We start from the raw sequence: 27788 nt of genomic DNA on the forward strand, positions 1-27788 counted from the left end.
GCTGTTGCACCATGCCTGGTTCTCTGCCCCTGATATAACTCAGATCCGTCCCTCTGATACAGCCAAACACAACAGCTGTGCCACAACAACCGGTGTAATGATGACGGGTACTGTACTTTTCCTCCTTATTCCTGTGATATTTACGTTAGTCAGTGACTGCGTTTACAGGTGAGCATCAAAGAGGAGAAGAACACACACACACACACACACACACACACACACACACACACACACACACACACACAAATAAAGACAGATGTAAGCAGGGTCATGCTATTAGGTTATGTCACAATGTACACTGAAAATCAATAGGCGTTATGCCATCACGCCCTAGTGTATTTGTACAGACCTTACCAGACACTCCACAGGAGGTACAACGCAATCTGCAACACAAGCGCTGGGCAGTCGGGTTGCTGCAGATCTGCCACGTACCCAACAAGGTAGATTCCGACACTGTGAGTATGTCGTTTTAACCCCTTCAACCCAAGGACGCAAATTTTCATATATATATATATATATATATATATATATATAGATATATATAGATATATATATATATATCTTGCTTTCTCGGAACGATTTAATTACAAAAGAATTGAAATGAAAAGGCTTTATTTTTTTAGCTTATTTATGTTATCTCCACTTATCAAAATTAATTTCTAGAAGGAAGCCTGAGAATAAAAACAATAAAGGATAAAATTATGAAAGCTATTAGTTCAAAAAGTCTGTCCTGCGCGGTGGAAAAAGTGTAAATAAAAAAAGAACAAAAAGAAAAAGAAAACTGAACTGGCCTTTTACGACACACTGAAAAAAATGGCCGGTAATTTTGCTGTCCTATACTTTGCCATATTAACGACATATTGTTAAAAATATATCATTTACATCGAAGTCTAACATAAAACCTTCCTTTTCCTCCCTCCCTCTCTCTCTCTCTCTCTCTCTCTCTCTCTCATCAAGGTTCCAGTATGGATTCCACTCCTCTCTCTTTTTCATCCCATCTTTCCTCCCCATTCCTCGTTTGGTGTCCAAATATGATTTCATCTTGTCCTCATCCATTTTCTGCAGTCTCTCTCTCTCTCTCTCTCTCTCTCTCTCTCTCTCTCTCTCTCTCTCTCTCTCTCTCTCTCTCTCTCTCTCTCTCTCTCTCTCTCTCTCTCTCTCTCTCTCTCTCTCTCTCTCTCCTGCTGCTGCTGCTGCTGCATTCCGCGTCACATCTTTTTCTATCTCCACACATTGCACCATCGACTGTCTCAGTAACTTGGAATATGAACAGAAAACGGAGAGTATAGGAAGAAAACAACATATTATGCGAGGAAAATGGGGAGAGAAATGTGTAAAATCTGTATAATCTTGTATGATGTACGCATATTTGTATTTCTTCATCTCTCTAACTCTCTCTCACACTCGAAATTCACCGCACATTCTCCCCTCTTTTCCTCCCACCTCTCACTGCATCCTGCTTTAAGGGTCTTGGCTGCGGCGTGGTGGTGGTGTCGTGGGGGATGTTAGTGGGTGATGAGACTCGCTTTTACGCACTCCCAATATCATAAACGTGACCCCACACACTGCCCCATCATTTGCCAAAGACACGAGAGTATGGGAAGGAACTGGAAGGTATGGGGGAGAATGGAGGGTGTGGGTAGGAAATGGAGGGTATGGGGGAAGAAATGGAGAGTACTGAGAGAAAATGGAGAGTCTGTGGAGATAAGGGTACATAGGAGGAGGGAAAAATGGGAGAAAAAATATTAGGTTTGTATGGTGTGTGTATGGGAAGGAAAAGGAGAGTATGGGAAAAATGAAGAGCTTGGGGAGATGTCTGAGAGGAGGGGAAAAATGAGAGGGAAACATGTATGAAATGTATGATTTGTGTATCAATTGTAAATCTAAAGAACTCTAATACTGTCTCAAACTCTCACTGCATCTTCCATTCCTCTCTTTCTATCCCCCCCACTTTTTTATACAGGGAAGTAATATTCTTTTTCCGCGTCCACTTTTCTCTGATGTGTCAAAGTAATATTCTTTATCTGACAATATTTTTTTCTATGTGTGGAGGTAACCTTCCTTTTCTATCTTCCATTATTTTCTAATGTGTTAAGGTGATATTTTTTGCTTCCCATTTTATCTGATGTGGATTTTTCTGCCTCCATTTTTTTTTATGTACTGAGGTAACATCCTACTTCACAGGGGGTCGTGATGTCGCTGTGGTGTGTGGTGGTGATGTTCTCGTGGTGTGTGGTGGTGGTCATGCTGTAGTGATGTGTGGTGGTGATGTTGCAGTGGTGTGGTGATGTTGTAGTGGTATGGTGGTGATGTTGTAGAGCTCTGTATTGGTGATGTTGTAGAGATCTGTATTGGTGATGTTGTTGTGGTGTGGTAGTGATGCAATTGTGTGTAGTGATGATGATGATGTGATGTGTGGTGGTGGTGATGCTGTAGTGGTATGTGGTGGTGATGTCTGTGGTGGTGGTGATACGGTGTGAGGTGGTGATGGTGATGTTGTAGTGGTGCGTGGTGGTGATGTTGTAGTGGTGCGTGGTGGTGATGTTGTAGTGGTGCGTGATGGTGATGTGGCGATGTGTGATAGTTGATGCTTATGGTCTGTGGGGGTCGATTTACTCTCTCTCAATATCATAAAACTGGACTATATTCTTTCTCATAATATTACCTCCAACCCGAGGAGTATGGCAAGAAAAGGGAGAGTATGGACAGAAAACGATATATGGGAGGAAAAACAAAGGTAGACTTAAAATAAATGTATGGTCTTTGTACAAGGGCTTCTTTACGTAATTCTAAAATTCTTTAAAAGTGGTTGTCCAATTTATATCCATATTTCCTTTTTTTCTTCGTTCCTTTATCTCTTTTTTTCTCTCTTCCGACATTTTCTAGCAAGCTGAGGTTCCATCCTACTTTACAGGTGTGGTTGTGAGGTTGTGTGGTGCCGTGGTTGATGTTAGGGTCGTTTGAGGATCATTTTACTCATTTCCAATATCATAAACGCGTCTACACACTGCCCCATCCATTGCCTCAGACACGGAGAGTATGGACAAATGACTGCGCGTGGGAGGAAGGAAAACGAGAGAAAAATATACGGGAAGGAAAATATGTAGCTAATGGCTGAAAGGGGGATGAAAATCTATAGTCTACATGCTTCTTCTGTCTGTGAATCTGTTTGTAACTGCAACTTTTTCTCAACCGCGCAATCCATTCGTTTGCAGTGGGAGGAAAATGTGTCTCAAAAGGGGAGGAAAGAATATAACATCTGTATAGTCTGCTTGTGTATGTATCTCTAACTAACTTCAATATGCTCTCAAACTCGATGTCCATTCGTCTCTTTTTGTCTCCCCCATCTCTCTGCGGTGTGGCGAGACAGCATCGTGTTTTTAGAGGTCGTATTGATGTGGTTGTGAGAGGTTGTGGTCGATGTCAGTAGGCTGTGAGGGGCATTTTAGGCACCTCCAATATCATAAATGTTGCCCACACACTGCTCTGTCTTTTGCCTACGAAACGAGGAATGGGGGATCAAAAACGGAGAGTCTTGGAAAAAAAAGGTGTGTGGGGAGAGGAAATGGGGTACAGAAATCAATATCTGAGTCTGTGTATGATTTGTGTATCTGCGCAACTCTCTGTAGCTCTGAAAGTCTGTCACACATGCAGCCCATACTATATTCGTATTATTTTCCCTTTTATAATTTTCAGCAGGACGCGGTGATCTCCCTGTGTGATGTTGTGGTTGATGTTAGTAGGCTTTGAGGGTCGCTGTACACACTCTCAATATCATAAACGTGGCCCACACACACAATACCCCATCTATTGCCTCGAACGCGATGAGAATGGATAGAAAACGGAGAGCATGGGCAGAAAACGACGCGTGGGAGAAGGAAAACGGGGATGGAAATACGTGTGACGGAGAGGTTTTGTGACCTTGTAAAATACGCGCGCGCGCGCGCGTGTGCGTGCGTGCGTGCGTGCGTGTGTGTGTGTGTGTGTGTGTGTGTGTGTGTGTGTGTGTGTGTGTAAATGCTGGTACTGTTAAACATCTTATGATTACTTATCGCCAACACCAGACGATTAATTTAAACACAAGGTGAGCCACTGGAGTCTGAGTGTTAATGAGAAAAACATCTAAGCTCGAAAATCACTCTAAAATGAAAAATGTGAAGGTTTCTCCAAAATATATTCTGGATTCCATCACCCTCCTTCTCCTCGCCTGTGTCCTTCCCATCAATCCAGCTCTCCTCTTTCCCCCCCTTCCCCCTTAAAAAAAAAAAAAAAAAATCCGGTCATTCATCTGAACTACATATGAGAGGGAAGCAGGAGACATTGAGAGGCAATGGGACGGAGAGGGAGATAGAAGGCTGTGAGGGTGAGAGAGAGAGAGAGAGAGAGAGAGAGAGAGAGAGAGAGAGAGAGAGAGAGAGAGAGAGAGAGCAGCAATAAGGGGGATATATATCAAGTGGTATCACCACAGAATCCCTTCATTCCACTCCCAAACGTACAGAATCATCAAGTGTGTGTGTGTGTGTGTGTGTGTGTGTGTGTGTGTGTGTGTGTGTGTGTGTGTGTGTGTGTGTGTGTGTGTGTGTGTGTGTGTGTGTGTGTGTGTGTGTGTGTGTGTGTGTGTGGTAAATCCCCGAATATTTAATAACAACTGAGAGAAATCCGTCACTTCGAGATTAACCAACATTCTTTTCATCCCTCAAATACTAGAACGACCTTAATCTTTCCGTAATAGTCTTGTGGAAACTTGAATAGAATATCGAAATGTGTTTATTCAGGTGCAAAGTTTAATTATTGTAACGCGCTTTGCTCTAACCCGCCACAGAATCATAATCCATTTCATTTCTACTCATTGTGTGTAGAGGATCTTAAAATTTGGGAAGCCACTTTCAGTGGAACCTCATAATACTCGAGTTCAACAAATTATATAACGCAATTGAAATAATGAACTCATGTAATTAAAATAAATCAAGGTCATAAATGCTTGCTGGCTGATTTTGTGGTGACGTCACATGTAAGTGACACTGTTCCTACGTAAGTGTGACGTCACTGCCTAAGAGGTATTAATAAGACGTGATATGGAAAAACCAGGCATTTTTGGTAGCTATTAAGCATACAGACTCTTCGACAACATTTTCGATTATACATCCAACAATTTCCAAACCCGCTGCAGGTACTTTATGTGATCCGAGTGAAGGGTTGATTTTGATAAGTAACCGGGAAAACTTACATCTTCCTCAAAGAATTTCAAGCAAGTACGATAAAATATTCATGTCGCAGAAGTAACCCAGTTCCGTCAGATGAAAATAAAGGGACGATATGTTTTAATAAGAGGGTGTTTAGATACGAGGACACATAAACTATATCACGTGGGATCTTGAGGCTTGTGAGTGTAATGGGTGTGTATCTACCGTGAGCTGGCCTGAGGGATGGTGATACTTACAACACTTTATGATTCTCTCTCTCTCTCTCTCTCTCTCTCTCTCTCTCTCACACACACACACACACAGACACACACACACACACACACTCACACTTTTTTTTTCTACTTTAAGGTTCCAGTATGTTGAATCATCTGTGTTTTTCTTATCTTCTCCCATATTTTTTCATGTCAACGCCCCTCCTTTCTCTCTCTCTCTCTCTCTGGTATATTTTCATCCTTATCCTTTGCACGCCTCCAGTCATATCCCCTTTCCTCAACCTCATCAAACCTGCACCTTCTCTCCCAAATCCGTCTTCTGTCTCGTTTTTACCTATTTAGCTCTATTTCTCTCATTCTCTTATGCTCATCCTCGCTCTTATTCCTGTCTAGACTGATTTCCAGCTTTATTCTTATTCTTGACAGTCTCTGATGCTCTCTCTCATTCGTCTGTCTCCTCTTACCTTCTTCATCAATAGTCGTACATTTTTATTATCATCGCCATTCTTACTTCATCTTTTTGCTGTCATCCTTACTATTCTTCTCGATATTCTTTTCATTTTGTTAACTCTTACTGGAATTTAATGTCCTTCTCTTATTACCGTTCTCTGTTATGTCATACAATTATTTTCTTACATTCATATTCTACCCATTTTTTCCCTTGTTCTTTGTATGGTAATTAAATTCTTTTCCTGTGATGCTCTCTGTCTTGCTGTCACTCATTCGCTTTCTTACATACTTCTTACTTTTTGCGTTCTGTTTATACCTCTCCTTTGTTATCAGTTTGCCTTTCACAATTTTTATTTTTAATTGTCAAAATTAATGTTAATCGATTTTTTCTTACATATTTCTAATTTTAAATTCAGTTCCAACCATATTACTGCTAGCTCATCTTCCCTTCATGGTCTCTCTCATCTGTCTCTCTCTGAACGTTTCCTATTTTGCGTTCCTGAATCATTTTCAATCACTACCATCTCCCCTTCTCTCTCTCTCTCTCTCTCTCTCTCTCTCTCTCTCTCTCTCTCTCTCTCTCTCTCTCTCTCTCTCTCTCTCGTCTCGCCTCCTCGTCCAATACTCTCAGATTAAGTCCTCTGATGTGCTTTTGACTCGGCTGATGGTTTTTGGCAAGAAGATGAGAAGGAGGGTTCTTGTATTTATTCATTTCGATTGAGAGAGAGAGAGAGAGAGAGAGAGAGAGAGAGAGAGGGAGAGAGATGAGTGACAAAGGTGATGAGAATTGTTAACAGAATCAAAGCCAAGTAAGGATGAAAGAGCTGTACTAAGTCTTTTTTCTTTAACGTAGTGTCTATATTAGCTATGCCCGCCTTCCTCTAGCTTGGCCTTCAATTGTAGTCTCTCCATCTTGAATACTGACTTGTAACAAAAGATTAACACAAGAAAATGGTACTAGTGACGAAGAAGTACTATGAAAATGATGCACAGCCGTAACATTACCCTTCTCCTACGACCGAGCTGCATGATTTGAGTTGTAGGAGAACGGGAAGCTGGGCCAAGGTAGGGTAAAAACAGCTTAGTGAAGAGATTAACTAAAGCCAGTTCTAACTCCGGTAATAAATTCTCTGTTAAACTTACTACAATTGATAGACACTGCTAAAAATAATAAATAAATCGGATGGGAAAGTGCTAACATGGCTGTCTGAGTGAACTATGGGATTGGAAAGAAATTGACAACGTTTACCTGAAGTTTTGTATGATACCGATTTTTACCTTACTGTTAAAATTTGCGAGGCTTGTGGTTGTAAGTCCAAATAGGGTGGAGAGAGAGAGAGAGAGAGAGAGAGAGAGAGAGAGAGACCAACAGCAAATATGAGAGGATGATGAAACTCCAACTTCATACACAGCAGTTTGCTTACTCCTCCCAGACCTCCTGCCAGGCTAGATTGTTGAGAAGTAAGCTTATATCCTGATGAGAGAGAGAGAGAGAGAGAGAGAGAGAGAGAGAGAGAGAGAGAGAGAGAGACCTACACACTAAAATGAAGGAGAAGGACTTCAGTATATCATTTATATAAACAGAGGAGAGAGAGAGAGAGAGAGAGAGAGAGAGAGAGAGACTCGCATCCTGCACTGCATAAAATGTAAATTTATTCATATTCCTCACGCATCTCTTTGTGTGCATGTGTGAATGAGAGAGAGAGAGAGAGAGAGAGAGAGAGAGAGAGATTAGCCTGTGTGTATTTACAGCATGTTTTGCGTCCGAGCGTAGGGATGAGGGTTTGAACATGTGTGAATAAATGAGAATAGAACACCGGTAAGTGCTGTATATCTTTTTCGCATGTGTGTGTGTGTGTGTGTGTGTGTGTGTGTGTGTGTGTGTGTGTGTGTGTGTGTGTGTGTGTGTGTGTGTGTGTGTGTGTGTGTGTGTGTGTGTGTGTGTGTGAGTGCATTCATGTATGTGTGTGAGATTGTTGATACAGGTCCTATTGTAAGAATGAAAAAATAATGTACAGTGTTTTAGCCTGTGTCTGTGTATCGGAGTGAGTGTACGTGTGTGTGTGTGTGTGTGTGTGTGTGTGTGTGTGTGTGTGTGTGTGTGTGTGTGTGTGTGTGTGTGTGTGTGTGTGTGTGAGTGCATTCATGTATGTGTGTGAGATTGTTGATACAGGTCCTATTGTAAGAATGAAAAAATAATGTACAGTGTTTTATCCTGTGTCTGTGTATCGGAGTGAGTGTACATATGTGTGTGTGTGTGTGTGTGTGTGTGTGTGTGTGTGTGTGTGTGTGTGTGTGTGTGTGTGTGTGTGTGTGTGTGTGTGTGTGTGTGTGTGTGTGTGTGTGTGTGTGTGTGTTGTTTGTCAGGAGCTGAGTTGACTATAAAACGAGGTGTGACGTGGCGCGAATCACCGCCCTTATCCAATTTGACGCCCGCGCGGAAAACATGTCAAATATTCTCGTTTTACAAAGGACGGGCGGCCCAAGAAAACATTTACAAATCATTTTCATTTTTCGTTGTTGGGTATAATGTTGATTAAAAAAAAATATATATATTTATGGAATCGTTGTTACGTTTCATTTAGACTTTTTTTTTTTTTCTGCCCGAGAGAGTCTTTTTGAAACAAAGGAGTTTGATAACGCCTCATTTATCATTTCAGCCCAGGAACATCTTTTTACCTTTATTTTTATTACCTCTAGACGCTTTTTACTGAACTGAGACTGGTTTTTAATTCTCCTTTGTTTTATTCGAGTCAAGGCGTTTGTATTCCTGTTGGAAGAGACTTTCCTAACGTAATGGTTAGAGACAGCTAGTGTTAAATAGGTTAGCTGTTCCCAAAGGCCTCAAGGTTAATCAGTTCAGTACTAGACGGATCCCCTGAAATTGGCAAGAAAAATCGCTAAAATATCCTGGGTTCATGGATACAAAGACTGACATAGGTGATATTGATGGTCTGGAAGTTTAAGGTGTAATAAGAATAATTCACTGAGGAAAGCGTGTTATGGGATCCCTATCACCGACGAGGAGGGACACGACACAAACTCTTCACCCCGTTTCAACACCCAAGGAAAGTGCAATCATCTCGGGCCTCGCTCTTACCTGGCGAGGAGGAGCGGCACTTGAGGGTGGAAAGCAGACCCCGAGAAGTGTTTGGCCGAGTGTCAAGTGTGTGTGTCGACAGAGGGAGCACCTGACACCTGGCATACGCCACCTTACACCCCTCACTCTCACCCTTTGAAACGAGAAGCCTTAAGGAGTGTCTGAAGGAAGGTTATATGAGTGGTGTATTGTTGATGAAAGTGTGTGTAGATGGCTTGATAAAAAGGTGTATTGTGACTAGTTGTTTTGATGTTCGGAAGGCTTTTGTATCTAAATAAATGGATATAAGCTTTGAAGGAGTGAGCTGTGAAGGTGTAAACGGTTCAGGTACGCCATATCTATCTATCTATCTTCCTATCTGTCTATCTATCCATGTATCTATTCTTATGGTGTCTGGATAATCAATGGGCGCTAAGCACTATGGGAGTGAAGGTGTGCACCTGTACTTGTAAAAACTGCGGTCACACCATGGATTTAACTGTTGCTTTGAAATGAACGAAAGAACGTTCTGAGGAGGGATCGATATGTAGATGGAAAGTGGATCAGTGATTTAAAAGATCTTCGGTGTCCATATGGTGTTAATAATGAAGGTTTAAAGAAAAACGAAAAGGCTTTAGTAATTCCAAAAACAGCCTGATGTCCGTAGAGCATCTGAAACTAAATGGAAGTATGGTCTTTGAGAGAGTCGGCGGCCGAGTGGACACAGACGTCAAAGAGATCTACCAAGAATTCTGAAGCTCGTGAAGTGTTTATATCTGAATGGCATCAAGCGAGACCTTTGACTATGAAAGGCGGAACATCCCTGGAAACCTGCTAGAAGGGAGATGATGTAACAGAGACGCGTAAAGGAGGTCATACAACTATAAAGGACACGGACACCGTCTTGGAAGGAGGTGAAGCATGTACAGAAGTATTTATGTGTTGAAAAGAAGCAGGACATTGACGCCATCTTGCAAAGGAGATAAAATACGAAATGAGGGACTGACTCAATGTAAAATCTCTGACGACTGAATATACACTCGAAACGTGATATTTCTGCTCAAAAATTCTTAGGTTAAGTAAATTTCTGGTGACGGAAAATCTCGAGAATTTTGTGAGAAATATATATCTTTGTACGCCACTGAAGCGTTTGGCAATTCTTGTAAGCAAATACCTAGAAATGGTGCAGAAAGGAGCTTACATGAATCAGATAGGTGAAAGGACATACATACTGTACTTCTTGGAATAGGGAGAAGTTGACGTAGCAGAAAAAGACGTATACAACAGCTTAGGAAAGGAGGTGGAAAGGAACACACACACACACACACACACACACACACACACACACACACACACACACACAATACAAAAAAGGGACTGAGCAGACGGAATGGCAGAATGGGCTTATTATTATCAAGATCGTGGTGAAAATATAGTGGAAAGAGTCTATAGAGGAAGTTAAGTTACAGAATGGTATTTACTCTCTGTAAAAAGGAATACACATCTATGCTACAGGAAAAACTGGGAAATAAAATGATATACAGATAGACAGATAGCTAGATAGACATATATATATATATATATATATATATATATAGATAGATAGATAGATAGATAGATATATAGATAGATTGATAGATAGAGAGAGAGAGAGAGAGAGAGAGAGAGAGAGAGAGAGAGAGACAGACAGACAGACAGAGAGGGAATGGATCAGAGCAGGGAAGGGGAATAGCTCATCTCTGAAAATAAGGGAAATGGAAAGGCATTACAAGAACGATAATATTAATAACAATCAGGATGGAGAAAAATCAGAGAAGAAGGAAGTTTGTTTAAAAGGAAGTGGGCGTGCTCAGAGAAATTAAAGGCTTGTTCCTCATCTCAGGGAAGGAAGTTAGTGAATATGGATGAACGCCCCTCCTAAGAGATAAAAGATAAGTGATAAGGAGTGACGGGCTGAGAGGAAACACTTATCGGGGAGTCTCTGGGAGGTGAGGCACGCCTTGCTGGGTTAGTCAACGCCTCTGTGGTTTCTCCCTGACAGATAATTAATGTGGCGATGAGGGAGCAATGTAGGGGTGGGGGAGTAAAGTGGGGGTGAGGGAGTAATGTGGGCTGAGAGAGTAACGTGGGTGTGGGGGAGTAATGTGGGGGTGAGGGAGTAATGGGGGGGTGAGGGAGTAATGTGGGGGTGGGGGAGTAATGTGGGGGTGGGGGAGTAATGTGGGGTGGGGGAGTAATGTGGGGGTGGGTAAGTAATGTGGGGGTGGGGGAGTAACGTGGGTGTGGGGGAGTAATGTGGGGGTGAGGGAGTAATGGGGGGGTGAGGGAGTAATGTGGGGGTGGGGGAGTAATGTGGGGGTGGGGGAGTGATGTGGGGGTGGGGGGAGTAATGTGGGGGTGGGGGAGACTGAATTTAGCACTGAGAGAACGACAGGCCATTCCTAGTTTTAATAAATTAGTCTCACAGGTAAGCAAAATAAATTATGTAAGATTTCATCCTTAAAGATTCGACTAAGGAGGTGAAGTTCTTCAAGGTAAGAATTAATAAAAATAATAGAAGAGTAGATACGTAGATGAATACATAAATGAAATAAAAGACTATCCATGAGAATCTGCAAAATTATGTAAGCGTATATTCTTCACTCAAAAAAAAAAAAGTTGATGGGAAATTGCAGTGACCTACTAAAACAGGAAAGAAAATTTAAATTATGCTTTTGGTTTTGAGAAATAGAGTAATATAGAAAAAAATCGAATCCGCCATAAATAAAAGCTGACAGTACAAACCTCCCACTACAAGATCCCCCACTCAGTCAGAAATAAGAATATAATTTTAAAAGACGTCAAAGTAGTGAAGGAGACTCAAGAAAAACTAAACTCGAAATAATTAAAGTGCAGTACCTCTCATCAACCAAAGGGCGCGTTGCCAAGTGTTTTTTTTGGGGGGGAGGGGGATGACTAGGGAGTGTGAAGGGGCGGGGAGCGGGAAGGGAAAGGCAGGGAAGGTGAAGGGATGGAGGGAGAAGCAAAGGAAGGGAGGCAGAGGGAGACGAAAAAGGGAGGTGATGGAGGGGGTAAGAGGAGGGGAGAAGGGCAGGGGGACAGAGAGGAGGCAAAACGCAGAAGTGTGAGACTGAGGAGGGCGAAAGGGGGGAAGGGAGAAGCAAAGGAGAGGCAGGGGGAAGAGGGGGGGGAGAGACGGGGAGACGGGAACAGGAGGCAAAAGGGAGACAAGGTATGGCATGGGGAGGCGAGGGGAGGCGAGGCAGGGCAGGGGAAGGCGAAAGAAGGAAGGGGGGAGGCGAAGGAGAGGTGCTGGGAGGCGAAAAGAGGGGGGGGGGAGGAGCCAAGAAGAGCGAAGACTGAGGGCTGAGGAAGTTTTAACCAGGATGAGGACGTCTTGAGGAGCAACAATTTTTCCCTGCACTCAGCTGAAGACGTCACTTACGGTAATTTAAGCAGGAACAAGAGAGACCCTTCAGCGCAAACCTGGCCTGGCAGAATTAAGACGCACCGGGCTGGCTCAGAGAATAGCCTCCCTCCACTCCCTGATTCTGGTTTATTTCTTTACTTGTCTAGGAATCACAACTGACACTAAAAAGTGGATCGTAAGTGTTAATATTTCTGAAATTGTTGTTCCATTTTCTCTCTGTGTAGAGAATTAAGAATTCTCCACTTATCTATCAGCTACTCATCAGGAGAGGGACGCCTTCATGTGATGGCATTAACATGAGCTGGTGGATTTCCTATACGGTTATACAGATGTCCCTCAGATTCCTCCCTATCCCTCAAAAGGAGGATGGTAGACTGTCGGAGGAGGGGGCTTCTGCCATAAGTCCGCTGGGTTCATATTTCAGATGAACCTAAGGATACAACTACTACTACTACTACTACTACTACTACTACTACCACCACCACTGCAACTACTAGGCAAGTAATCGAAACTGTTATGTAAAAAGGGATCGTTGTCGTTACAGTAATGTGAACGATAATACTAGAGCTGTCCCAAAGATGAAAGGGTTGATGCTGACAATTATAGCATTATCACACTCCCATAACCCACTCTCAGTTAAATCGTCTGTCGTTAGCTAGACTATTTCCTGGGTCCTCCCTACCATGAGACTGGAGATTTATTTTGTTAACAAGGAACTTTTGCCAGCTTAAGATATATTAAGCATGATATATATTTTTAAAGACTGCTCTATCGTAGCTTTGATGACAACTTGTCTTAAAAAACTAATGAAAGAAAGACGGAATGAAGGAAGCAGGGAAGGAAGGAAGGAAGGAAAGAAAGTAAAATGAATAAAAAAAGAAAGAGGGAAGGAAGGAGGGAAGGAAAGAAGAAAAAAGAAGAAAGAATGAAAGAAAATGACAAAGAAAGAATGAAAGAAAAGAAAGAAAGAAAGAGGGACGAAAGAATGGAAGCAAAGAAAAAAGAAAGAAAGACAGGAAAAGGAAAAGAAATGCGCCATAAAAGTCTTCGCCCAACTTTTTTTTTTCTCGCATACATTTTGCCAGATAGCTTGGGGGAACAGTGAAGTCTCCCCTCTCGTTGTTATGGTATCCTAGAAAACGTTACTATTACGATACTCACTGAAAACGAATAAACTATTAAAAAAAAAATGACCGTCCAGTTATAGTAAATTTATTCATCGCTTTGCCTCTAAATTCTGTTAAATGAAAGACACGATTGAGAAGCCATGAATACGAGAAATATATCCTTCCATCATCCAAGTCTCCAGTGATCCAGAAGAGAGGGGGGCAGGACGTAGGATGTCTTGTTTGGATCTATAAGGCGAGGGTGACCAGTGATTCGACTCTGAGCAGCAATAAGTGAGTACTAAATCCCAGTCCCCTCACTTGGAAGTATGCCCTGAGGTGCCAGATCAGGTTAGAGCGCCTGAACCATCTAAACCACCAGGCGTCTCTATTGGATAATAAAATGCCACCCATCCAGAGCTGCAATTAATTTCCTGGAGTAGGTTACATGAACGATTCTGGGGGGTAAGAGTCTAAAATTTGTGCCTTGTCATCTTCAGATTTTTTCCAGAAGATTTGGAGGGTTAGCTTGAGAATGGACTACCTTGTGTTATTTTTCTTTTGTCAACCTTCTCATCCCTGTATGGGCCATGGTTTCAAGTCTTTGCTGTCTGGAGAGTCTCAATCCATGGGGCCACCAGGCGCCCAGAGGTTATACGGTTACCACTCAAAGAAATACATAGCAGATATAGAAACAATGTGGCTTGTTAGTCAGCGTGGTGACACCAATTAAAAAAAGCAAGCAAACAGGCAGACAAAAAAGTAAATAAGCAAATAAATGAATAAATTGATATATAATATGATAAATAAAAATAAAAGTAAAAAAATCATTGGTTCGCCACGCAGTTTACCTCCTCGGCCTTTAAATTTCCAACACAGGAGAGAGAGGATTTGCCTAGTCTAACCTGTCCAATGTTATGGTTCCCCGGCCAGCCTCCTTATCTCTCTGCGTGGGCGGGGGTTCAAGGCTTCTCTCCCTTATACAACCAAGGAGACGTGGGATTTATGAAGAATCTTGGCATCCTCATGGTAGGCACAACTCTGGAATTCTGCCCCTAACTCAGTCATGGTTAGGGTAATTCTAGGACCTTCTTTCTAACGTTGATTGCTAATACTGCTTAAATCTTTACTTGGTTGGAATTATTGTAGTTTTCTGTCTCTAGTAACGTCAGACGATTTTACTGAGCTGAAAGTAAAGGAATCAGACAATATTAAGACCCTCGATAAGACCAGATCCAGACACTTCAGGCAGGGGTCTTTACTTTTAGTCTTTACTCGTTTGCTCGTTTCTCCCTCCTCAAGTCCTTACTCTTCTTTGCTTAGCGCTTACAATTCTTCTTCTTAATTGATTTCTAATGATGGATTCCTTATTCCTTTCTCTCATTTATATTTCGTCCTTGCAGAAATGCTCACTCGTATTGACTTGTTTCATCCCTCCTTCTCTCTCTCTCTCTCTCTCTCTCTCTCTCTCTCTCTCTCTCTCTCTTTCTCTCTCTCTCTCTCTTCTAAATTATTCCCCACTTCCTGTTCCATCCCCCCTGTTTCTATTTTTATCCCACTCCTTCCACACGCCCCTCTCTCTCTCTCTCTCTCTCTCTCTCTCTCTCTCTCTCTCCCCACCCCTAATACTATAAAATTACCAGGTATCCACTTAATTCCTTCCTTGCCTTGCGTTCCATTTACTTCCCTTCCCTTATTTACATTTTCTCCTCCTTCCCTATTTTTTTCTCGTTTCCTTCCTTCCTTCTATCTCTTTTTCCTTCTACTTGCATCACCATTCCTTCTTCCTTGCAATCCTTCTTAATTTTCCTGTCTCCCACGTCTCCCACCTCTCTCTCTCTCTCTCTCTCTTAGTTCATGTTTCCCTCCTGCTTTCTCATTCCATCCCTTCCCTCTCAATTTCCTCCCTCTTCCCTTTCATTCCCATCTGTCTTTCCCCCTCCATATCAAACACAAATCTCTTTCATTCCGTCTACCTTCCCCTCTCTCCTTCTTCCTCTCCCACGTCACCTGTTTATTATTTCTTACTTCCTGATTATTCTCCATTTCCTCTGTTTCCATCCAATCCCTTTCCAATCCCCTTCACTCCCTCGCCTTTAACTGTCAAGTTATTGATCCCTAATGTTGTAAAATTTTCAGTTCGCCTTTTCCCCCCTCCCTTTCAGTCTCCTCCCACCGTCCTGTCTTTGCATCCTGTTCCTTGCTCTCATTCCCTGACAATATTTTCTCACCCACGCTCTCTCTCTCTCTCTCTCCTTCTTCACTCCTTTACCTCCTCCTTCTCCCCTTTCTCCTTCCTTCTCCACCCAAACACCCTCATGTTCCTCATCCCTAACAATGTAGTGTATCAGATTGCAATTCCTTCCTTCCCTCCTCCTCCTTCTCTATCCCTTGCCTCACTCCCCTCCATCGTCCGCATCCAATCTACACTCTCTCTCTCTCTCTCTCTCCTCCCTATTCTCTTCTCACCCTAATTCTCCCCTTTACTCATCTTCGGACACCTTATGCTCCCTTCTCGCTCTTTTTCTTATTCCCTTTCTTTCTTTCCCAGTCTTTCATCTCCTTGCGCCCAATCACCCTGACTCCCAATTTTCTCCTCGTTACTCCTTACTCCTCCTCCATCACCTTTCTCTCTCACTGTCGCTAATCCCAAATCTTTATCTCTCACCCTCACTCCTACTCCCACTCTCACTTCCACTCCTCTCTCTCCACTCACTATCACGTTACTCATTTCTAAAGCTAAGAGATGTTAGTTGCCATTTACCCTTCCCTCTCTCTCTCTCTCTCTCTCTCTCTCTCTTCTAATTATTCCCCACTTCCTGTTCCACTCCCCTGTCTCTATTTTCATCCCACTCCTTCCACACACCTCTCACTCCCTTCTCTTCCCCCCTCTCTCTCTCTCTCCTGACCCCTAATACTATAAAATTACCTGGTATCCATCTATTTCCTTCCTTGCCTTGCGTTCCATTTACTTCCCTTCCCTAATTAACGTTATCTCTTTCTTCCTAATTTTTTCTTGTTTCCTTCCTTCCTTCCTTCCTTCATTCCTTCTTTCTATCTCTTTTTCCTTCTTATTACATCACCATTCCTTCTTCGTTGCAGTCCTTAATTTCCTTGCCTCACACGTCTCTCACCTCTCTCTCTCTCTCTCTCCCTCTCTCAGTTCATGTTTCCCTCCTGCTTCCTCCATTCCATCCCATCCCTCTCAATTTCCTCCCTCTTCCCTCTCATTCCCATCTCTCTTTCCCCTCCATATCAAACACTAATCTCTCTCGTTCCTTCTACCTTCCCCTCTCTCTTTCTTCCTCTCCCACGTCACCTGTTCATTATTCCTTACTTCCTGTGTCCTCCCCACTTCCTCTATTTCCATCCAATCCCTTGCCAATCCCCTTCACTCCCTCGCCTTTCGCTGTCAAGTTACTGATCCCTAATGCTGTAAAATTTTCAGTTCGCCTTTTCCCCCCTCCCTTTCAGCCTCCTCCCACCGTCCTGTCTTTGCATCCTGTTCCTTGCTCTCATTCCCTGACAATATTTTCACACCCACGCTCTCTCTCTCTCTCTCTCTCCCCTTCTTCACTCCTTTACCTCCTCCTTCACCTCTTCTCCTTCCTTCCCCACTCCTTCTCCTCGATCCCTAACCACCCTCACCTTCCTCATCCCTAACAATATGCAGTATCAGATTGCAGTTCCTTCCTTCCTCCTTCTTCTCTATTCCTTGTCTCACTCCCCTCCACTCTCTCTCTCATCCCACCCTATTCTTTTCTCAACCCTACTTCTCCCCCTTACTCATCTTCCGACTCCTTATGCATCCTTCTCACTCTTTTCTTACTCCCTTCCCTTCCCAGTCTTTCGTCATTCATCTCCTTGCATCCAATCTCACCTTGACTTCCAATTTTCTCCTCGTTACTCCTTACTCCTTCTCCTCCATCACCTCTCTCTCTCTCTCTCACTCACACTCCTCCTACACAATTCTCACTCACCCCCACTCCTACTCCTCCCTCTCTCACTTCCACTCCTTCCTCCCCACTCACTATCACGTTACTCATTCCAAAGGCTATGAGATGTCAGTTGTCATTTATCCTTCTCTCTCTCTCTCTCTCTCTCTCTCTCTCTCTCTCTCTCATAGTTTCCTCGTTCCTTAGCCCTGCATCCACCCAACATTATCTATCCCTTCCTCCATTCAAAAATCACCAGTTTCAATGTCACTCCCTCACTTCCTTTCCTTTCCATTCCATTCCTATCCTTCTCTCCCTTTCCACTCCCTCATTCTCTTCCTCTCCTTCCCTCAATCCATCCATCAAACAACATCCCTTCCTCCCTCCCTCATAGCCTTCCATCACCCTTTCAATTTCCTTGCCTCTCAGATCCTGGTTTAAGTTATAATATAGAGGTGAGGAAACCAGGAGAGAGAGAGAGAGAGAGAGAGAGAGAGAGAGAGAGAGAGAGAGAGAGAGAGAGAGAGAGAGAGAGAGAAATAATATTAAGTGAAAGGGGACTTAGACTTAGGTAAGATATATGAGTACGTGGGTGGAGAAAGTCGTTAAGGAAAACTGAGAGAGAAAGAAAGAAAGAGAAACTGTTAAGTGGAAGAGAACTTAGGTAAGATTTATGTATCTCTTCCTCTCTATCTATCTATCTGTCTGTCTGTCTGTTCCTCCCTACCTACCGATCTGTCTGCATACCTATTTATTTATCCATCTATCAGAGAGAGAGAGAGAGAGAGAGAGAGAGAGAGAGAGAGAGTATAAGGGGTAATGAAGGTAGCAGCGATAAGTGGAACAGAAACAAGAGAAAGGAATATCAGGGGATCCAGCCTTAAAAACTGATATCAATAAAGTCAGTGCCCAGTGAACTAAAATATAAGGAAACGATAATAAGCTTGTAGGCAAGAAGGAAAAAAAAGAGAAATAAATTGCCTAATAAAAGAGATAAGGCATTGAAGGGCGTATAAAATAAAGTATAAAGGAGGTAAAACTATTAAAGGGAAATAAAATGGATTAAATGAAAGAAGTCTACAGTAAACTTTGCATGAAACGAGGCCAAGTTTTTCTTCCTAGTAAGAACAAAAAATTTCACCAAGAAGAATCCCAAAAATCCATGGGTCAAAAAAATAAAGAGGGGCAGCAAAAAGTAAGTTTAAAAATCCTTAAGTATGCTATGAACAAAACGGAACGAGGAAAAGAGGAATAAAGAATGAGAGGAAAGAAAGAAATGTGGCATAAAAGAAAATATGAGAGGAGAAAGAGGCCCAGGAAAAAAGTTTGGGATAAGGTGAGAGTGGAAGGGAGAGAGAGAGAGAGAGAGAGGGAAAGAGAGAGAGAGAGAGAGAGAGTAAAGAGGGGTGTAAAAGGGAGTGAGGGAGGGAAAAAACAAAAGGGAAAGAGTGAGGAAGGGAGGGGAAAGAGGAAAATGGAAGTGAGAAACACATGAGGGGAAAAGAGAAGTTTATGAGAGAGAGAGAGAGAGAGAGAGAGAGAGAGAGAGAGAGAGAGAGAGAGAGAGAGAGAGAGAGAGAGAGAGAGAGAGAGAGAGAGAATAAAGAAGGAGGAAACATCAGAAGAACAGGAAGAAAAGGCGGAAGAAAAGGAATAACAACATTCGGTTTTATTGCCTTCCTTATTTTCGGACAGACGGCAAAAATGGGGAGCCGAGCCGTCGCATCTCCCGAATCGTCTCAGGAAGGGGGAGGGGGTGGGGAGGTCTTGAAGAGGGGGGAAAAGGGGAGGGACGGAGGGAGGGGGGAAGGGAGGTTGGGAAAATGGGGAGAGGACAAGGATGAAGAGGTTAAAGTGAAAGCAATGGAGAAACTTCTGAGGCATATTTTTGAGAAAGGTAGGGACGTAAATAGGATGGACAATGGGGTGTAGAAGAAATGGGAAGAGAAAAAAAATATGAAATGGGAATGAAGGGACGGATGTATTGAGGGGAGGGGTACTGGAACTAGAAGGGATAGGGCGAATAGTGGGGAGATGAGAAGATTGAAGGGGGAAGAAAATATTATATTGTAAGGAAATAGGGGAAGGGAAAGGGAAGGATGATGCAAGTGGATGAGAGTGGAGGTATAAGAGAGAGAGACCAGATGGATGGACTATAGAAAAGGTGTGGGTAGTGGTATAGGACAGAGTATTAGATATAGGATACGAATAGAAGGAAAGGGAATAGGGATAAGAAGAGGGGGAATGGATAGAAGCGATAGACAGAAGATATAGGCTGTGATAATGGCGAAGGACATAAAAATGGATCTAGGCGAAGAATAGGAAGCAAAAGATAGGGAGTGGGATGAGAGGATACAGGAGAGAGAGAGAACAGGGGGGGACTGAGACGACATTATCCACAATATCCAGGAACATGCCATAAAAACACCCCCAGTATTATCGTCAACCCAGTCGTGAATGAGACAACCATTGCATTCATTCTGTGTGGACATCTGGGTATTAGTGCTCAAGTGACGACATGTGAAGGTGTGTGACGCTATCTGTCGAACGTTAATTTAGTCCTCGAGCACGTCACGCAAGGACGAAAAGGTTAGCGGGTACTCGAAATTGTGTCTGACCGTAAGCCAAGACAGTGGTGGGATGGTGTTGGATTAGGGAGGGGGCGAGGAGAGGATGGCGTGTGGGACTGGGAGGCTGGGATGTGGGCATGCTGGGATACTGGGTCTTGGGACTGGGAGAGTAGAATGTGAGAGACTGAGATGTGGGTTTGTGGGATGGTATGTGAGACTGAGGGATAGTGAGACTGGGAGAAACGAATATGCATATTACGACAATGCGACATGCTGGAATTTTATCTTATTTTTAGGGAAGAGCGTAAGACGTGGAATGCATGGATTCTGTTTTCCATATAACTGAGTATAACTTACAGACAAACAGTTCCCGAGGGCCACCTGTCCTCATAAGGTAAATGAAGAGTATTGTGAGGATTATATTTTGTGCTATAAATCCGAGGCGATGGAATTGAGGAGAAAGTCGGACAAACTACCCGAGATTAAAAGCAAAAGATGATGGTGAAGATGGTGGTGGTGATGTGGAGACCTAAACTGAGAAGGAAGTTATGAGGAAATCAAAATATCGAAAGAGTAAAATAAGGGAATTTATCTACTGTATGGCAACTGAAATATGGGGAGTAGGGCAGTCTATGGGGAACTAAGCGAGAGTCTGGTGGTGGTGGTGGTGGTAGTGCTGCTGGTGATGGTGGTGGTGGTAGTAATGGTAATGCTGGCTGTGGTGGTGATTAGGTGGAGTAGAGGCAATCCCAGCACAGCGCCGATTACCGTCAGCTCCACTACTGGTGCCTGATTGCGCCACCACAGCCCTAACAAGAGCTGAGGGACGCGACAAGTGGAGGGGGTGAGGGACGTGGAGAGGGGAGGAGGACATTGTTGACCGAAATTACACGATCACCTGTAGTAGCGGCTGAAGATTTGATTATTCGTAGCGTTATTAAGTTGCTGTTCCTTTGTCCTTTAAATGCATTGCACTGGTAGTGTTGCTTTGATGCACTGTGACTGTATTACTGGATCAGGTAGTTTATTAAATGTCAGTCAGTTTGAGATTTAGGATATTCATGGCTGAATATTAGTGACATACATCGCAAGGAGCGTACAGTGCAGTAATTCAGATGCTTAGAAACTGATAAAACTGTTTGCTACTTACTTCTTACATACATATATAATTTTTTCTTTTTTTGTGTGTGACAAAAAAGAAATCCAGTAACTCGCGTAAACTCTGAAATACCGATCTGTTATTCCTTCAGACTTTCACCTCACCATCTAATTCACACAGTGTACCCTCCTTCCTTCCCTACCTACTGGTGCGCCCCACGTTTCCCTCCTAATGATTATCCAAATGTTGAAGTTTGAACATCGCCATGAAAAGGTCCCGCCCGATTAAAAGGGGCCCTCGCAATAGGGAATGGTAATCTCAGGTGAATGGCATAAAGACGTCCCTCCGGTTTTTTTTCGTGTGATGTTACTTTTTTTGCTATGTATGGACGCATTATTTTACTCAGCCTACCACAAGATGATCTATACCTTTTTTACGCTAACTTGGCCCATAGCCTCCTCCTCTTGTAACTTATTGTTATTTTTCGAGAACAGAATGGGACGATACTGTGTCTTTATGCCCGTTTTCGAACCACTTCTTTGTTGCTAGCATCATATTCCAGTGATTATCCTTTGTTAAAACTGAGTATTCAAGACGGAGAGATGGCAATTATAGGCCAAATTAGAGTAAAATGTACATAGTTATTTTTCAGTCAGGGGGTCACGCTAGCAGTCAGCGGAGTGGAAATTTACAATTGTATAACCTTTGCAATGTTAAAAATTCCATCAGATTAACAGAATTGCCTAGTGTCTGTCTAAATAAAGGACGCAAATGCATCCACACTGATGTGGGTACAGAAAGAGAGAAGAAAATAAAAAGAAAGAAAAAGAAAATCCCATCATGAAAATCAGGGTAATGCCGTAAAAATAATATTTCATGCAGGTTCCTAAGCGGCCACATCATATTCCTTTTATAATGCATATTCTGTTATGAAACTCTCGGAAGTATTCAGCTTTAATTAAGAGATGGTCCTATTCTCGGGAGCTGTCTTGTAAAATGCTGCGTTGCTATTTTTTGCAAATGTGGAATAATATAGGGGAGAAGAATCTTATTATCAGTGTTAAAATTAAAAAGCCAACTCTCCAATTAGATGACATCCTCTTTGCTTTCTTCTTGCTACTTCCATGCGATTATATTTAACCTACGTGAGACCTCTTAAAGTGAAATGAGTTACGGCTACATCTAACCCCTCTAGGTTATAAAATCTCTCTTACGTGAATAAAATCGTTGGTGGTAGCATAAAGTAAATATAACTAAATAAACGTCAGTGTACAGAAGGGAATAATAATTTCACTGCTAATAGCTAAACTTAAATTATACCTACCGACAACACAAGCATCGATAAAATAGATATTAATTATGGACTTAAAATCAGAGAAAAGGAGGTTCTGCAGTCTTCACCTCCCTTCCTATACACCAAAAAAATAAGCAAACTAAATAAAATAAAGCCAAAAAAAATAAAGAAGAAATAAGCTACAATTAATGAAAGTGCAGCATCTACTTACACTTTACCCTCTAGTATATACAAGGGAGAGTCTTAGAATAACAAATTAAGAAAATGAACTGGGACATCTCCGTCCTACCTCACAGTTCTCCCTCGACACTGCTTCCTACTTGAATGTGAGGCCAAGATACCACCGATGTGTGTGTGTGTGTGTGTGTGTGTGTGTGTGTGTGTGTGTGTGTGTGTGAGAGAGAGAGAGAGAGAGAGAGAGAGAGAGAGAGAGAGAGAGAGAGAGAGAAAGTGTGTGTGTGTGTGTGTGTGTGTGTGTGTGTGTGTGTGTGTCTGTGTGTGCGTGTGCGTGTGCGTGGCTGGTAAAACGGTAAGATAAGGGCCGCTCTCATGCAAGTCATCCCCAGGGCCAATTGGGTGAAGGCCGCAAGACACCCTGTTGGTCAGTCAAGTAGGATGTTAAACTCCGTCCCCTGCAGCGTGGCTTAGTAAATTGGGGCATAACAAAGCCAGGGAGAAGGGAGCCTGGCGTGTGACACAAGGAATGGATGGGGAGGAGAGAGACTGGATGATGAGGATGGAAGAGATGATGAGCTTGGAGTATGGCAGAGGAAATGAGTTGAAAAGAGTGAGTTTGGATAAGAGGAATGGGAGACTGAGACGAGTTCAAGAGACAGAAGGGGATGAATGTTTAGAAGAGGAATAGGATAAGGGATAGATAGGGAAGAAGGAGGGTCCGACAATTGACGCAAGGAATGGGCGGGAAGGTGAGAGCTTGGATGAGATGGATGTCACACGAGGATGGATTATCTGAGGAGAGAAGGAGAGACAGCCTAAGATGAGAGAATGGGTCGCGAAGGAGAGGGGAGACTAAACACGGGCGAAGAGATAACAGGAGTAGAGTACCCAACAGGGGTAAATGAAGAGACAATGCATATCAATCACGGTAGGGTTAGAGCATAAGACAGGGTGTAATGCATATGAAATAGGAGAGGGTGGGCTATACAGCTAAGGTTATGTGGCAGGGTTGTGGCAGAGGAGAGGGCTAGCAGAAAGGGGGACTGATATGGGAAAGGGCTGGTGGAGCGAGGGACTGACAGGGGAGAGGGCTGGTTGAAAGGGGGGACTGGCAGGGAAGATAATTTATGGCAGGGGATACTGAGCGTGGAAATGAAAAGGGGGGATGGTAGGGGAAAAAGAACATGGCAGGGGAAGACAGCACGACAGGGGAACTTGATTATGACAGGAAGATGGAAGCATAAATGAAGTGGGGAGCAAGGAAAGGAAAGAAAGGAAAGGGAAGTTTGAGTTATGATAGAAGCGGAGAGGAAGGGAAGGAAAGGAAACAATTGGAAAAAGAAGGGAAGGGAAGGAAAAGGATAGAAAGGGAAGGGAAAGGAAGGGAAGAGAAAGAAAAGAAAGGAAAAAGAAAGGAATGGGGTAGGTATGGGGTAGAAAAGGGGAAAGGGAAAGGAAGGAAGAGAAAGGAAAAGGCAGAGATAGGAAGGGAGGTGAATGGAATTGAAAGGGAACGGAAGGGAAGACAAAAAAAGAAAATGGAGGGAAAGGAAGAGAAAGGGGTATAACGAGGAAGAAAAGGGAATGGAAAAGGAGGAGAAAGGACCTTGGTATTTAACAGAACACAGCGATAATGCAGGAAATACTAAGACGGGAGGGACAGCATAACTACATATCCTACTTCTTATTTTCCCCCTAATCTGCATGCGTGATGCTAATGGGCCGCTTAGGCAAGATTATTCCCTCCTTCTTTACCATGTTAAAGAGTAATTACGCCTACTCAGGTACTCATAAAGAACTGCCAGGTTTATTCACGGCAAACCGATTTTTCTTAACAATAGGAGAAATTTGCAAAGAGGTGTATTAGTTTGCTTTCCTTAGACATTACTGAATAAACTCTAGATTGCCAATGAACTCAGTGTTAATCGCATCCTCATTGATATACATTAAAAAATATAGCGCAAAATATTCTCATGTTCATTTTCACACAATACCTCTCGCTAGTTTACCGAAATCATAGCTTAGTGAAGATTTTGATCCCTTTGCACCATATTTTTCTGAAGAAATTAAATCGCTTAGGAAATGGTGTTAGGGAGCTTCCTTACCCAAGAATACGGGCCCTAGAATTATTTATGAGATGATATACTGTGGATACGAAGACACCAAAACCAGTCTTCTTGTCGATTAAGGAAGTTCCCTAACACCTCTTCCTAACCGATTTATCTTGCTTATTACACCTTGCCGTCCTCTTCTGTGTTACTTAATTCATTCTAATATCATCATACTCTGCGTATATAACGTGCAAAATGATATTAGCAGTCCGTATCCAGAAATAAATTAGCGGGTAAAAGGTATTAGGGAACTTCCTCAACCGACGAAAATCCGGAACAAACGCCTGAGAACAAATGACCCCCTCCGATAACTCCCTCATCCCCGCCTCCGCTACCCTTTCCCCCACTTCCCCACACCTCACCCTTCACTCTCTTCTTCCCCCTTCTTCCCACGTCTCCCCTCCCTATCCTTTCTCTCCCCACCTCCCTTTTTTATTCTTTCTCCCCCGTCCGCCCCTTCTACCTCCTTCTCCCCTCGCCTCCCCCTTCCTCCCTTTGCCTCCCCCGTCTCCCACACTATCCCCATCCCATCTATTCAAGGCGGGGAATAACTCGCACTCACAATACAGCGTTTGGGATATACGGCGCCTTAATATACAAGACAATACAATTCCACACAGCGCTCTTATCTCTTCCTTCCTCCCCCACGCTTGTGTGTCTCTCGGTTATCTCTTGGTTATCTCTTGGTTATCTCTCCTCCTGTTCCTGTACTACCGGGGACGCCTTTTGGGGGAACAGGATGGGTTTGAGATCGTTCTGAGATGCGCTGAGTTAAAATTTTGACTTGGGACTAAAATATTAGATGGCTTTAAGAATATCGTTGTTAAATATACTGATACACGATAACTTTTTACCTCCTGCTTTTTTCTTTATTTGAATTAATTTCTTTGTTTTTTCTATTTGCATTTTGAAGTGTTTGTAAGCTGTGGAAGATATGCTGCTGTTTGGTTAGACAATTATGGGGAAAATAATAAGAACCAAACCAAATATAAGAAAAACTTGGTAAAATGAAGCCTCTGATAACAAGATACGCTGATGCTTACTTAGATAATACTGGGAAAATTATTAAGAATCGGATCAAACATAAGAAAATCTATTTAAATGAACCAAAATTCAATATTATCTATATAATGATATTAGTTTAAGTAATTAAATAACTGAAGACCCTCAAGGCAATTTCCTAGACCACTAACCCCAGAGAACACCTCGCAGCATAAATCTTAGAGAGGGTTTAAGTAATTTACAAGCCCTCCTCGTCTGGACAGTTGACAGACCAAGAAAGGGGGAACTTGACAACTCTCATTTAAGTGAACCAAGTGACAGTTATTTCCATTCTTCCCGGGCAGCCCTTCCCCTTCCTACGCAGATTTCAGAGAGAGAGAGAGAGAGAGAGAGAGAGAGAGAGAGAGAGAGTCGTTTTCAATGTTGCCAATATAGCATTTCTTCCGCTAGACCTGGAAACACTAACCTCCATTTAGCGGCAATTTTGAACGCTGAGTGGCAAAAATATCTGGCTGTATTCTAGAGATACTAAAAACGTTTAGGGATAGTCGATAGATTCTACCACTTTTCTTCTGGTGATTTTCTTGAGATATCAGTATATGTAGAATCATTCTAGTGGTTTTTCAGAGCATGCATATTGGCATATGTCGTTTCGGATTTGGCAACCCTGGTCGTTGTGCTGGAATGCGTAGCCACCTCGTAAATCCCAGCTGTTAATCCCCGTTCTAAATCCCACTCTTTCACTTAACGTTTTTCTACCTGATGTGTTCGTGATTGAGCAAGAGTGGGTAAACTTAGGAAAATGGGGACGAGAAGTTTACACGAGGAGAGAGTCGGTTTGTCAGCATCTTTCTGGTGTTTACTGGGGAGGAAATTAATTCACTGAAAAATCACTTTTTGCATCTTTCATATTTTTCAAGAAGATCCTGTGGCGCCTCCAAAGCTAAATAAAATCGTCAGGAGGCAGTCAGAATTATAATGGAAAAAATGTTACCGCAATGAATAGGGGTCAAGAACAGGTCGGGAAGATATAGAAACGGTCTGTCTTTTGTCATTCTTCCTTCATCCCTGTCTCGCCTTCCTGCTTCCCTTCTTACCCTTATTTGAAATATAAATAAAAATGATAAATAATAATGCACATCACAAACACCCAAACAAAAACACACAACGTACAGCATAAATATATCAGAATGCACAAACACAACCAAAGTAGGATATATATAAGAGGAAACAGAGTAGGAAGATAAGAAGATAGGAAGAGTTAACATCAGATTCTTGACACAAGGAAGTAGGAAAAACAAGAGAATGTGTTTGAGTAATTCGGAGCTCATTACATCTCCTTGCTAAGACCTTTTCCTCCGCAGTAATCACTCTCTCGTGCCTCCCTTAAGTGTTCTTTAAGATGTTTTGCAGGTTGTGGAATGTCTTTGTACTACCCCAAAAGTTTTTTCCTGTCTGTCTGTCTGTGTTTGTCTGTCTGTCTGTCTGTCTCTGTCTCTGTCTGTCTGTCTCTCTCTCTTTCAGTGCGTGTGCTACAGACTTCCCCCATCTCTTTCATTACATGAGAAACGTCTGTGAAAATTCTCTCCCTTACGGTTACACAAACTCTCTCTCCCTCTCTCTCTCTCTCTCTCTCTCTCTCTCTCTCAGTGCGTGTGCTACAAACTTCCCCCATCGCTTTCATAACATGAGAAAGGTCTATGAAGATTCTCTCCCTCACGGTTACACAAACTCTCTCTCTCTCTCTCTCTCCACTTACCTTGAATGCAGCTCTGATTCTCTCAGTACTTGGGGCAGCGTATTAATGTTGACCTTTTTACTTCCCTATTCCCCCTCTCTCTCTCTCTCTCTCTCTCTCTCTCTCTCTCTCTCTCTCTCTCTCTCTCATCCATAAGTGACGGGAGTTAATCAGGCTCGGGCGTCAGAGGGGAAGCCTAATCAATCTATCTGATGAATTAATTTTTTTTCTTTTTTCCATTTTTTTTTTACAGTATGGACGTTGTTCCTGTTTACATGAATCTATACAGCATCCAGCTTTTTTCTTTATAAATACCTGGTTTCTTAATATTTACCTTAAGACAAAAAAATATTAACTTAAATACGTCTTTGGAAGTTAAGC

At 42.6% G+C, this 27788-nt stretch overlaps 1 protein-coding gene across 1 annotated transcript in view; it reads left to right on the forward strand.

Annotated features, from left to right (window-relative positions):
- The first annotated feature begins 317 nt into the window (after positions 1-317).
- Positions 318-27788, forward strand: part of LOC145417582 (zwei Ig domain protein zig-8-like) — a 128734-nt gene continuing 101263 nt past the window's right edge. The window contains exon 1 of the mRNA XM_080286286.1: positions 318-459. Coding sequence (XP_080142412.1) covers positions 318-459 — 142 coding nt within the window. The remainder of the gene's footprint in view (positions 460-27788) is intronic.

Source organism: Coenobita brevimanus, chromosome 110 (assembly GCF_032717465.1).
Source record: "Coenobita brevimanus isolate Jiangsu-jjx chromosome 110, ASM3271746v2, whole genome shotgun sequence".
Taxonomy (NCBI): Eukaryota; Metazoa; Arthropoda; class Malacostraca; order Decapoda; family Coenobitidae; genus Coenobita; species Coenobita brevimanus.